This window comes from Lemur catta, chromosome 9, assembly GCF_020740605.2.
Source record: "Lemur catta isolate mLemCat1 chromosome 9, mLemCat1.pri, whole genome shotgun sequence".
In the NCBI taxonomy this organism is placed as follows: Eukaryota; Metazoa; Chordata; class Mammalia; order Primates; family Lemuridae; genus Lemur; species Lemur catta.
The window spans coordinates 47,736,641-47,750,924 of NC_059136.1; the positions used below are offsets into that span (position 1 = coordinate 47,736,641).

General features: G+C 29.9%; 1 protein-coding gene across 3 annotated transcripts in view; it reads left to right on the top strand.

Moving 5' to 3' along the window:
- Positions 1-14,284, top strand: part of CSMD3 (CUB and Sushi multiple domains 3) — a 1,082,068-nt gene that overhangs the window by 424,590 nt on the left and 643,194 nt on the right. Inside the window, exon 7 of one of the 3 annotated variants that reach the window (XM_045561854.1) lies at positions 2,897-3,208. The exons of the other annotated variants lie outside the window; for them this stretch is intronic. Coding sequence (XP_045417810.1) covers positions 2,897-3,208 — 312 coding nt within the window. The remainder of the gene's footprint in view (positions 1-2,896; positions 3,209-14,284) is intronic. 3 annotated transcript variants of the gene reach the window in all.

The window sequence follows — 14,284 nt, forward strand, 5'->3', positions numbered from 1 at the left end:
CCAAGCACTATTCTATGTGCTAGGATTTCAGCAATGAACAGAACATATAAATATTTTAGTCTTCAGGGAGCTTGCGTTCTGGTATGGAAGTCTGTGGAGGAAAGACTATGAACACAACATATAAGTAAAACTAAGCACTGGTTAGTAAAAATATATCTAGGTAGAATGTGGTTATTAAAGAAATGGGGTTTTTAATGCTTTATTTCTATATTAAACCCTGCCTTGCATTTAGGTTAAGGGAATAGCACTGAATCATCACCACCGTTAGTGGGAAATACATCTCTAATGCTAAAGATTTAAGAGTGGAGTTGCTAGCAATTCCTGGATATAAAAACTAACAGAGATCAGTTTTAACTCCTATATTTGGTCTGGAACTGTGTTTATTCCCTGGAGTCTTCAAGAAAATGGGTGTTTGGAATTGGTCTGGAGTTACTGAGCAATTAGTTAGAGAAACAACCTAAGCCTGTTCTCAAGAATTGGTCCAGAATTATTGACTCAATGCAAGAGATTATTTGAGATTAATTATAGTGATTCTGTTGAAATATGATAATTTAGTTCATCCCTTTGTTAAAGGTAGGAATGCTCAGACTTGATAAAAAGTACAAATTCCATTACTTTTCAAACGTGTTTATAATTATATTTTTTAAACTAAACCTGAAAGCATGGAAATTATGATGAAGTTATGAAAACTTTTAAAGTATTAGGTTTTCATCCTGATTTCATATGTTCTCTAAAAAATAGGAGTCTCAATTAAACTCCCCAAGTGGATAATATGGACCAGATTTCTTACTAATGAGCACATGAACATCCCAAATGTACAGTTTACAGTGAGATCAATTACTGTGTGTTAGTAGTGTAAGCATAGCTATTGCTTAACCATGAAATTAAAAAAATGATTACCAAATACTACCATACTAAATATTTTAGGCTGATTTGAATAACCAACATAAATTTATTATATACTAATCTACTAAATAGATTATTCATCAAATAACTTTGATAAATTTTCAATAGCAGCTTTTTCTGATCAATACTAAAATATATTAAAACTATTTAATCTGATAAGTGGCAAACCTCATTTACCCTTGGCCCCCTCAAAATACAATCATCATTTCATTCTTCTGAATTTCTACATCAAATTGAAATAGGATATGACAACTCAAGATAGAAGAATTAGTAGCAGAAATGGGCTTCTTTGTTTACCTATGAATAAGGGACCTTATGTTTTTTCCTTCCTTTTTGAGTTTAAGACTGATAGATTTATGTATTAGTCCTACTAATCACCTGCCTAGAGCACCAAAAAAAAAGGCAGAGCCTTCTTAAACCATATTAAATGATCGTGATATCATTATTTTCCACTTTCAGAATGGTTAAAATGCCCCTATTTGTTTTTGTCTAAAATATCTAATTAAACATTGTTGACAGAATTTTGAAATGTTGGGAAGAAAAGTATATAAAAAACATAATCCACTCATGGGCTTTAAAAATACTCAGAAATTTTCTAACCAGAACCTATGATTCCTGATTAGTATCTGCAGGTCTAAAATTCAATAATGTTTTTTCTTGTTAAGTATTTTAGCTGTCAAGAACCTTTTAAATATATCCTTGTTCAGCTTCATGCTTCTATTATAAGATGACTTTTTTTTTTAATTGTGTAAGAGCTCTGTACTACCAACTACAACCTTTTATAAAATTTAAGTGAAGGGAAAAAGAAAACCACATTTTGGCACTTTGAATACATATTTTAAATTATTAAAAAAACTTTAATAAGGATAAGAATGTGATAATGTTACCCAGACAGACACACACACACACACACACACACACACACACACACACCATGAAATGCATATGAAATATTTGGAAATTCCCAGCCAACAGCACAACAAAATGACAATAGTCAACAATAAGTTATGGTATACTTCAAAGTAACTAAAAGTGTGGAATTGCAATATTCCCAACACAAAGAAATGATGAATACTTGAGGTGGTGGATACCTCAATTACCCTAATTTGATTATTTTACATTGTATGTCTGTATCAAAACATCACATGTACCCTATAAATATGTAAAGTATTATCTTCCCATAATAATTAAAGATTAAAAAAACTATTGTTGTATTAAAGTTCCATGGTGACTAATAGTTAATTTTCAAACACTTCTAAATTGAATAATTTGTTTAATTTTAAGATCAAAATTGGTTAATCTAAAATTTTTCTTAATGATAGCAAAAAATTTTAACTAATTTAAAAATGCACCAAATTCTAAAGTATATTTTTATCATGACATTGAATATTTTACCATGTCTACTGCTTTTTGGTAAATGAGGTTAAGATAGACATTTACATACAGTAATTATTTTAGAGTCTCATTTTGTTCATCATTTTGTTTTCATTTTGTCTTTGATTTTAAATTCTCTTTCTTCACTTGCTTATCTTAAAATAGAAAATTTTGATATTTTTCCCAGAAGTTATGAAGAGATATGGCATGGACTATTCAAAGCATACTTTTGAGAAAAGTATGGTTACATAATTACTCATTCCATTGAAACCTGTCGCTTGCCAGGCATTTGTTGCTAAAATTCATCTGTAAACTTAATAAAAGATTGATTCAGGGCCACATAAAGGGTTTACTCTTTCACTTTCACTTTGTTTCCCCTAATGTATTAAAGTTAAAATATGGTGTATATTGTATGTAATATCTATCTGTAAGTTGATAGATACAAACAGACAGATCTGGTGTTCTTCACATTTTAGTGGTGTGTTTGTGTTTTACTTTTTCATGTTGATTATCCTTAAGGTAATAGAAGAGAATATAATTTATTAAACTTATCAGAAAAAAAAAACAACAAAATTTAAAAGAAAAAGTTAGCATCTAGTGCTACTGTGTCCCACAGGTTCTTCTACATTGACCCACACTACCTCCACTGGTGAGTTAGAGGAGCATAACAGGACTACCACTGGTGCTATTGCTGTTGCTAGCACACCTGCAGATGTTACTGTATCCAGTGTTACAGCTGTCACCATCCATAGACTTTCCGAGGAACAGCGAGTGCAAGTTACGAATCTCAGAAATTCAGGTCTGGACCCCAACACGTCCAAGGACGGGCTCTCTCCTCATCAAGCAGATACACAAAGTACAAGGAGAAGACCAAGACATGCTGAACATATAGAAAGAACTAAAGAACTTGCAGTTGTTACTCATAGAGGTATTGGATGTTATTTTACTTGTGCACATTTAGTTACAGCCAAAGCTATATTTTGGTAATGATTCTAATGAGACAATGTGCTGAAAGAGAGCCAAAATGTAAAAAATGAAAGAGTTCAAAGTAGCTGAAAAATATAGATAGTATCAGCCCAAACTGGAATAATTTGCAAGCACAGGAACTAAAATTTAAAAAAGTAATAAAGTGCAATGCAAATTTTGGAGGGGGAAGGGATAAGAGTAGAAAGGAAAGAATTCATAAACAGAATAGTAAAAACAAGTACTAAATAGCTATTACTTATTACACACTAGTATGATTTTGACATAACAGGAAAATAAAGTAGCCAGTTTTTATTAATAAGTGCACATATTTACACATAGATTTATCTTATGTAGTAATTTTCAATGGTTGCTTGAGTTTTGTGTTATACATATGGTAATTAACACGAGAAAATAGAAAATTTGGGTAAAAATAGAAACATTATATCTGGTGATTGTTTTATATAGCATATTCTTTTATTTCTAAATTACCTATTTCCTGACCCATATGATTATACTGAGAGCAGATTTCTTGTTTTCAAAAGGTAACAGCTATTCATTGATATTAGGGCTCCAAAATTTAAGTATTCCTTAATTTCCTAATTTACTTTGTGGAGGAAAAAAATACCACAAAACCAAATCATATATTGGTAATTTTCTACTCAATTAATATAAGTCTACCTTTCATAAAATTGTGGAGCAAACGTATTTTTCTGTTTCTTGGTGGCAAGTATCACAGAGCAGTTTAGGAAAAAAATCAGTGTAGTATAAAGATAAAAAGTCTTAATTTATATCAATATATGCATCAGTGAGACATATTAATTAATTGAAAATATTAATTGAAAGTATTTCAAATACAAAATATCTACTCCATTTCCAACTCATCATCACATATTCTCTAAACTGGCTATGGTTTATGTAGCATATTTAGTTTATACAGACCATGATGTAAGTAATGGAAAACCATTCAATGCTTAGAGCACATGAAGGGGAGAAATCAAGACATTTTTACATAAGTTAATTGAAAATCATCTCAAAATATCTCAGAAGTTCATTTCCATTAGAATTTATACTGAAAATACTTACATTGATTCTCTTTACTAAGACATTCTGAAATCAATTTTTAACATGTGGTAGTTTCCTCTAAAGGATTAAATCAACATCACCTTGCTTCTCTATTCACATTCCTACCGTGAATATTACCACTCCTAAGAATGTATGATTTGCTTAATGAAGTAAACAGTTTCTTCTTATTAATAGGAATTAAAAATGGGTATAAATTATATTAAAATAATGATTAAGGAACAAAAATTTATTTCGTTTTTTTTTATTCTCTTTGCATGAGCTAACTTGTAAACTACCCAGTAATCATTTTACCACACATCAAATAGAAGGAGGGTAATTTCTAGCATAAGTTTATTGTTAAAATCAACTAATAATACAAATACTGCTTTAGCCAAAGTTTGCCTAAGTGATGTGTGAAACTTTGTGGTTACAAATTAATATTTTGTAGAACTATAAACAATAATTCAGATTGAAAAGAGAAAAGGTTGTAATAAATTATTAGATTAAATAAAATAATTTGAGATGATTCCATATAAAATTTTAAGAATATTCAAGTAAATTTCAATTTAGCATCAAGAGTATTTTCTTGTTAGATTCTGAATCAGTGCTCAAACTTTCTCAATTGTTATCACAATCTCCCAGTGCTATTTAAAGGCCTCCACCTGTTTTACCTTTTTCCATATTCTCTTTAAAATGGTGTTTTAAAATGTATATCCATTCAGTATTGCCATCTACCTTGGAGATAAATATTCTTCAGGTATTCATGTTTAAATTAAATGTAAAACACCATATGTAAAACATTTTGAATGTTATATTCATCAGTATTTTCAGATTATTCTCATTGACTTAAATTGCTATAATACTTTTATCAAGTCTCTATCTTAATTAAGGTCAGTTTTCCATTTCTTCTTGTGTAACTTACTACTATTTCAATGATTTCAGTTTGCTACTTATCTGTTGTGTTTTAGACACAAACTATTAACATTATGGGCAAAAAATGTCAACATTAAGAGTAAAGGAAATCTATTATCTATGTCTATTGCTTAACATATTTTAAAAAGCCTTCAAAATTTAGCTGTATTTTCAGACATGAAACAATCTTCAAAGACTTGATTCCTAGTAGGTCTGAATTTCTAAATTGAAATTGGCTGACATCAAAGCAGTGCTCTTTAAAAAAAAAAAAGTAATTTAAGCTCAAACAACATGCTTAAAATGCTTGCTGAGTACCAGATTCTATTCAAGGGGAAGTAAAGATTAATAATACAAGTCCCTTTCTTTCAAGAAATTGCAGTACAGTTGAGGTGAGGACATAGAGACACCTGTTCTGGTGCTGCAAGGAAGATTTTGTAAAACTAATGCTGATCAGAGTACAAAAGAAGTGATAAGATATTTACACAGGCGGAGAGAGTCATTTACATTACTTTTAAGTTAGGAGTCAGTAAACATAATACAAAACCAATCACATAATTTGTTCTAGATATTTCAGAAAAAAAATTTCCTTACTTTTCTAATCTGTTCTCCACAATGTTTTCAGAATAACCTTTTCAAAATGAAAATCTGATATCACTCTACTGTTTTAAAGCTTTCAGTGATTTGTCAATGACCTTAGAAATAGAGCCAAGACTTGGTGATGACACATGGGAACCTGAGTGATCTGGCTTTTGCCCGTGTTTCCAAATTCAACTCATGCAACTTTCACAATCACTCCTTTTTTTTTTTTTTTCCAAATACAATTTATTTTAGTTTGTTCAAACACACTATGTTTTTTTTTAAACCTCAAGCCACTCTAATAAGGTATTCCTTGTTTGTTTTAACCAGATCATTCTAATTCTCTTTTCAGGATTTATCTTAAATTGTTACCTCTAAGAAGGTTAGCTCTTCCTCTCATAACCCGCCATTGTGGCCTGCGTTTTCCCTGCACTTGTAATCACCAGCCCTATGACTTTTCTGTAAATTTTAAGCTCTCTGGGATAAGGAGTCTATGGGTCTTATTCATGCTGCATTCCCAGTGCCTAGTACAGTTTCTAACCAATAGATATATTTAGAAAATATTTGTTAAACTAAAGAATAAATACATACAATTTCGCTAGCTAGAAGATTCACTTAAATTACTTAAAGGCTTGAAATCATCTTCTTCAATATAATGAAATGTCTACATATTTCAGTATTAAACATAATTAATGACTTCGTTTTGTCACAATTATAAAAAGACCAGTGTTTTTTTGTTTTTTTTTTTTTTAGAAAAACAACATTTTAAAGGCAGCAGTATTCTCATGAACCCATAATAACATACTGCTTTCATTATATTAGTGTTTCAAAATTTACAAAATGAAACAGGATATAAATGCCTTGCTTATAGCCCTTGTACATTTATAAAATCAAAGAAATTTTATAATCAAACACTAGAAAATGATAAAGTCAATAAATTTCACATAAACAAATATTGATAATACAATGGATATTATTTTGCTGAAGTTAATTGCCATCTGAAGCATAAATATGACAGAGATTGTGATAGCATAGGTTCCTTTGATGTCCCAAGTCCTTGCTATTTTGCACTGTGGGTAAATTCTGTATTTTTTTATTTTCTACTCACTCTGCAATTAAACTTTCAGTTTTATAGTGTCTTTTGATTATTACTAGTCCCGAATTTATCTACCTTCATAACCTGGGGCAATTAAAACATTTATAAGTGCCATTAATATGAACACAAAGAAAACATGGAAAATGAAGTTGCACACAATGTTTGGTAATTGGTACATGCATGTGGGCTCAAATCTATTTGGTAATTTATGATAAATAAATCAACTCTATAACTATTTGATTATAAATAGCTGTGAAGTTAAATAATCTGGAAAAAACAGAATATTCATCAAAGATATTTTCAATTCTTTATAGGATACTATTCAAATTAATTTTCTTACTGTATTATAGTTAAAATATCAGTAATACACTTTAAATTATCTTATTAAAATAAAATTTTACTTTCAACTCATTCTCAGTAATAGAAAATCGTTTCCAATTTTCTTCATTTGAAGAGTTTTTGGACATTATGACAGAAAAAACTAAAAGAGAAAGAAAATACTAATAAGGTTAGTTTAGATCTTCTTGAAACTATCTATTAATATTAACACCACACCACACTTTTGCTGTGTTAGCGTCTAGTAGTCTTCAAAATGAGAATTCAATATTTATAGACTGGATTTTAGTCCACTGTTGCCACTATGTGTGAGAGCTTATTTAGGTCACATGAACTATTACAGCTCAATCTACATATTTGTAAAATAGTTGTTGTAACATGATAGTATTACATCAGGATTATTGTGAGCATTAAACTTGATAGTGGTTAGCGGTGCCAAAATCTCTTAGATATTTTCTCTCAAGGGAAAGACAAAACTAAATTGCTTACTGTCAACGTTGTGTTTTGGGGTCAGAGAACTAGGCTGGGTCTAAGCTCTACCCATTGTTAACTTTATGACTTTGAACAGTAAGTTCAATTTGCAAAGGGGCAACTTCTTAGTAACTGAGAATATCTTCCTCAAAAGGTAGTTGTCTTAAAATATTTAGCACAGTTACTGACTTAAATGTTCAAAAATACTAATTATTGTGACTTTAGTATTTACCAAATATGTTATAGCTCTTGCTATGTGCATAACATTATACTAGATAGTAGATATATAAGACTGAACAATACTGTCTATGCCATAGAGTAGTCTATATAACTTTAAATAAAAAGAACAACAAATTTATTATGAGAAACACTACACTTGCGTAGGCTACTGAATTACAGTGGAGGGACTGATTACCTCTTTTACTTCTTAATGTAAAAGTCAAGGAAGGCTGCACACCGAAAATTTGAACTAATTCTTGAAGGACAAAAAAAGTTTGAAATTAGTAAATAGTGTTTATATTACTAAGACTCATAGAAAATACTTTGAGTAGATATTTGGACTGAGTAGAAATATTGTGAGTCTATAACCAAAATAAATAAACTATTCAACTATATTTACATAGTATAAGTAAGCTTAAAAACAATTCATGTTTTTATTTTAAAAAATATACAGATTTTTAAACTTAGATAAACTATCCAAGTGCACAAAATACAGATTTTTAAACTTACATAAACTAACCAAGTACTTAAAATTAGATAATGAATATCTACTGATATTTAAAAATTAATCAAAATAGTTTGCTGCCTTAACTCTAATATCTTTTTTGATGTTATTTCTTAATATTTACTTAAAATACCTTTTTCAATTATCTCTAAACCCCACAGTTCAAAATTATAACTCTAAGGATTTTAATTCAAAGTTGGCTTAAAACAGAAGAATCCATAAAATAATATGATTAAAAAATAATAAGTAAAGTGTCCTGTATTTCTAGAATTATCTATCTATTGTAGTCACTTAGATGACTACAATATCTTGTGGAGTCAAATATGTATTATGACGTTTTATAGATATTACTGCTGTTTGTTTTGACATAGTGTAGTCAGTTATTCCACAGTATGTTTAATGCTAATAATACCATCAATAAGGTTTTAGTTTGGTTAATAAAGTAACACAAAATCATGTTTAACTGAGATTGAATATGATACAGACCTTTCTCTCTCAAAACTAGAACTTAAAAGAAAATCTATTTTAATCATCATTTTTACATAAGAAAAAATTATTTAATATTTTTAAATGAAAGGAAAGAATGGTTTCTTCAATGCAAAGCAATTTATTTTAGGTCAGCAATATTAATCCAAACAAAGCAGGAATTTTTATTTTTATTATAATTGATATTTTTTCAAGTAAGATCATCTGAACATTTACATGGTTCAGCAAAAATGAGAAAACAGCACACTGCCAGATAAATATCCACATTAAATTTCTAGTTTATTTTAGAAGTTAAGATTCTCTCTTATGTAACCACTTTGTTCCATAACTGATTCAACATTGTAATACACTGCAAGCTCTACTGTGTGAAAGTAAGTCATTACGTTCCTGCTATGTTCCCATCACTAATATGTTATATGCTCATAGGTAAAATATATTTTAAATATTTTCAAGTTTTTGTAAGCAATTCATACTATTTTAAAAAATTCTATTAATGCTCTTAAAGAGTATACATTCCTAAATCCAAAATAAGTTATTTGATGTTTTTTAATTCTTCATAAGCATTATCACAATACAGAAGTTAATTTATGAGTAGTTTATTCATATATACACACACACACATACACACCCATCAAGTAATCAAGTATCAGGGTTTTATTGAGCATCTTATCTTTTATTAAGGATGTGATGAATTCAAAGTATATTATATTTGGTCTCTATTCCCAAAGGAAAAGTTGTAGAAATTAGATTACAGAGAATAATTATAGGCAAATTACAAACTAAAGAACTACCATGGCATGAGTATGATATGTGAGTGAAGATGAGGTTTAACAGTCTTCAAATATCTGATATGTTGTTCTATGTTAAGAGAGATCAAACATATCTTTTGGCATATCTTGTAGGAGTTGGTGTATGGCACCATAGGATAATATAATGTGGGCTATTATAAAGAGGACAATTGTAACATTCAGTTTTGGTCAAATATAGATTCTTTACTTCAGGAATCAGTGAATTCCTGAAGAAATCCAAGCATAGATTTATGGATTGGCAAATTGGGTGTTTAGAAATCACTGAAGCATAAAATAGTGTCTTAATAATATAATTGCTACTGTTCCAATTCTAAAAGTCTGTTATTCTATCCAGAGATATTACATATTAATTAACATATTTATCATCACCTTATATTTTCTCTTGGTGTTGAGCTGACATGTATTTATTTTTATGATTATTGAATTTTATAGCCAAAGCAACTATAGAAGTGGCCATTGCTACCATCAAGGAATTTAGAGAATGGCAATCTATTTATCTCATTATAGGTGAACTCAGCCACATATACATTTGTTTCTGGGCCCAATGCCCATATCTGTGCCTTAAATTTCAAAACTCTTCCATTTGAGGGCCCAATCCTAGCTTATCTTTTAGGCAGTGTTATTTCTAACAACATATGACATTGTTATTCTTACTTTTTTCATTTATGTTCTACTATTCATTCATTCATCATTCATTCAATTTTCTTTCTTTTTCTTATCTCTATTTTTTCTTGTCTTTCTTTCTCTCTCTTTCTTTCCTTTAATTATTTCCTTTCTCTTTTTCTTTTTATTTCTTTTCTTTCACAAATATTTGCTGAGTACCAAGCTCTCTTCCACTTGTTGGGAACACAGTATGGAATAAAACTAAGTAGAACTTATATTCAAGGAGAGAAAAATATAGTAGACAAATAAACAACTAATTATCTGGTGGTAATAAGGGTTGTGGAGAAATCAAAACAGGCTATGTGATATATGGGTTGCCACCTTAGACTGGAAAGTTAGAAAAGGCCTCTTTGAAGAATTAAAATTTAAACTGAGACCTAAATAACAGGAAGGAGACAGGTATGCTCTTGGAGCTATGCTTTGCCATATTCTAGAGAGAGTCAGAGAAGAAATCATACCAGGCAGAGAAAGCAGCTAGTTAGAGCTTGAGTTTTATCTGAGAAAAATAAAACCCAGTATTCCTGGAGTTGAAAGCACAAGGAGCAATGTAGATGAAGTTGAACACATAGACAGGAAACAGACTATTTTTTTCCTAGGTCTTGGAGAAAAAGCTTTATTTTAATCTAAGCCATTAGTACGTTTTAGCAGGAAAGTGATATTATCTAATATACTTTTTAAAGAAGTCACTTTAGCAAGAATTTGAAGAAGTAAGTTTAAGTAAATAAGAGCAGGCAAACAAATTAGTCAATTATACAGAAGTATAATGAACAGTTGATAGTGACTTGGAGTCTATGGCTTAGACTATGCTTCTCAAACTTCATTGTGGACACAAATCATCTGTCAGTCCTATTCAAATGCAGATTGTGGCTTGATGGGATTGGAGTTGGATCTGAGATTCTGCATTTCTAACAAGTCTCCAGATTATGCAAATACATTGCATAGCAAAAACTTAGATGAGGATGATTATCGTGGTGAGAGAGCAATGTACATCAGACAGTTCTAACACTGTCCACTCCCCATGAGAAGTTTTTCTCCACTAGAATAATCATGATGTTGATAATCTATCTCAAATAACATAGGAACAGCTAAACTTTAATTCCATAAGAGTGACTATAATGGTGGCAAATTTATGCTCGAAAGGGGTAATTTAGGGCAGATGGATTTTTCTGGATCAATCTTAATGACAGTAATTAATTCTGTCAAGTGTTAAGAATGGCTGAGCTATTGACATTCATTATGATTTTACTGGAAGGATCACTGAATGAATGGATGAATGATGAAATCAATACCACATAAAATTTTAGCTCATAATTATAATGTATACCCTAAATTCTATACCTTGCATGGGTATTGTTTTTAAATGCATCAAATAACAAAAAGAAAAAAAAAAACCACTAAATTTAGTTTTCCTTTTCTCGAATGTTTCAAATCTCTGAAAGGCTAACTGATAGATGAAGGTAAAACAGTGAAAAAAGAAAAGTAATAGGGAGGTGGATGATGAGAAATTACTTAATGGGTATAGTGCACATTATTTGGATGATGGATACACTAGAAGCCCAGACTTCTCCATTAAGCTATAAATTCATGTAACAAAATTGCACTTGGACCCCTTACATTTATAAAAAGAAAAAAAGTATACAAAAATGTATTGCCAAATGAAAAATCTCTAACCATCATCTTCTTATTTTATATAAATGGTAAAAGTGTGTTTGCTCCTTGAATTCCCAAGTCCTTCATGAGACTAACTGGTAAATTGATGTTCATAGCATCTTTAAAGCATAAATAATAGTAGACTGGAGAATTTATAACTTTTAAAAAGTTATCTGGTTACATATGGTTCTTATAAGATACTTTCATTTATTTAATTATTATTAATTTGAATGTGAGAACTTTGATATTGGTAAATACATGTAATAGAAAGGAAATTGTGTCGACATTCGGGATAGAGAATTACATACAAATACTGACTATTATGTGCTTTATCAATATCTTATTTTTTTTTTTGGTTTTTCTCATTGTTCTCTTGACTTCTCTATATTATTTTGTGGAAAGTTATGCTCAATGTTGATATTTGTAGCATTTTAAAAATCCATATCCAGATATGTACCAATTTATTATTCAAATACATAATTATTTATTGAATATCATCCTCATTTTCTATTCCATTACCATATTTCATGACATTTGTGAAATTGTCAAAACAATGTCATTCATAACAGTAAATATATTTTTATATTTCTAATTATTTTACTTTTTTTAATAAGTTACTTTCATGAAGAATGAAGAGAAAAAATAAAATGTTAGAATTAACTTGTTAACAGGCTGGTGCATTTTCAAAAGGTCTTAGATAAGAAATACTCTGAATGCCTAAGAACCTGAATGACAATATTAAGCAATGAAAATTTATTTTGCTCAAAAATGACAAATCAGCAAGTAACCATTTTAACATTTCTATAAAATACTACCCTTCAAGCCATGCTTTTGAGTTAGTCCTATGCAGATATTTTAAGATTTTCTGATAACTCAATGTTCTTATTGTCCTTTGAGTAGATCTTTAGGGAAACTTACATCCTTTCATATTAACTGGAACCATTATACCATTAATATAACAATGATCTTATTTCATAAATGCTCTTTTTTTCAGGGATTCAGCCAAATTTTTATGATCACCAGTAATCATTAACCAGATATCTTGGTAGCTTATTCTTTATATTAACATATTATTTCTCATTTTTAGTAGAAATGGGCAAACAAGGAAAGATAATTATATGTTCTGAACTAATGGAAAGGGAAGGCTTAACTTTAAAGATCAGAGATGAAAACAGTTTTGTGTGTAGCTGATTTCCTCAAATGGTTTACCACAGCTTATTTTACCTGTCAATGATATGGTCACAGTGAATGTGACGTATGTGACATTTAAATAATTTTCCTTGTTAAAATATTTTGAAGGGGCTAGACTTTCTATTTGTGCTCAAAGCTGGTGCCAAAGCGGACTCCTCTGCCTTTTGCAGTATGAAGAAATGGTCTATGTTAGAAACATTTTTATCTTGTTCAGAATTATTTCAGGGCATTTTCACCCACTTTTGCAACAAGCTGCTTTCCTTGCATGGAGTTTTCTAGAGCATATGGCTGCCCTGCTGTGCACAGAGTGAAATCACACAATTAATCTTTACAATTTTAGGAAGAGCAGAACCTTCAATATATGGAATAACAGCATGGCGTTAGGTTTAGGGTACGTTGTATAGGATATTTTTCTCTTCGCAATTATATCATTTGTATTCTAAATCATGGACTATTGCTTTTTACTGTTGATGTTTGATCTTTGTTTCTTTAAAATATTCTTCAAATGGCATTACTTCATAATACCAAATGAGATTAAAGTGATAGAAATTTCTAGATTAATTTCATTCAGTTCCTAGAAAGATAGAGATTTTTCATTGAGTAGGTTTACATTAAAGAAGAAATAAGTTTTATCAACTCTCCTGAACTTCCTCATTAGAAAAGAATGCAGCCAAAGATGATTTTACTAAAAAGACTAGATGATGATTTGGATTTCATATAGCAGTTGGTTTCTGCTACACCTTTTTTATTCATCTGTTCACACTTTTAAAATAAAGTATTATGAGGCTTCAAGCCATGGGATTATACTTGGCACTATCAGCATATAATCAATGTCTTTATTCAATATTAAATGAAACTTCCACTCCGTCTTAATTTAAAATGTACTTAAAGTCAGATATTACTGATTATTTATAGTTTAATATTATTAGCTTTACATTAAAAAGAATAAGTGAGGATAGGATACACGAATCCCATCTATTTGTGGTTTACTAAGATATACACTTGAGAGTTCTGATTGAATATATGGAATTCTGTTATTCATAGTCAGGTGATGGTGTAAAT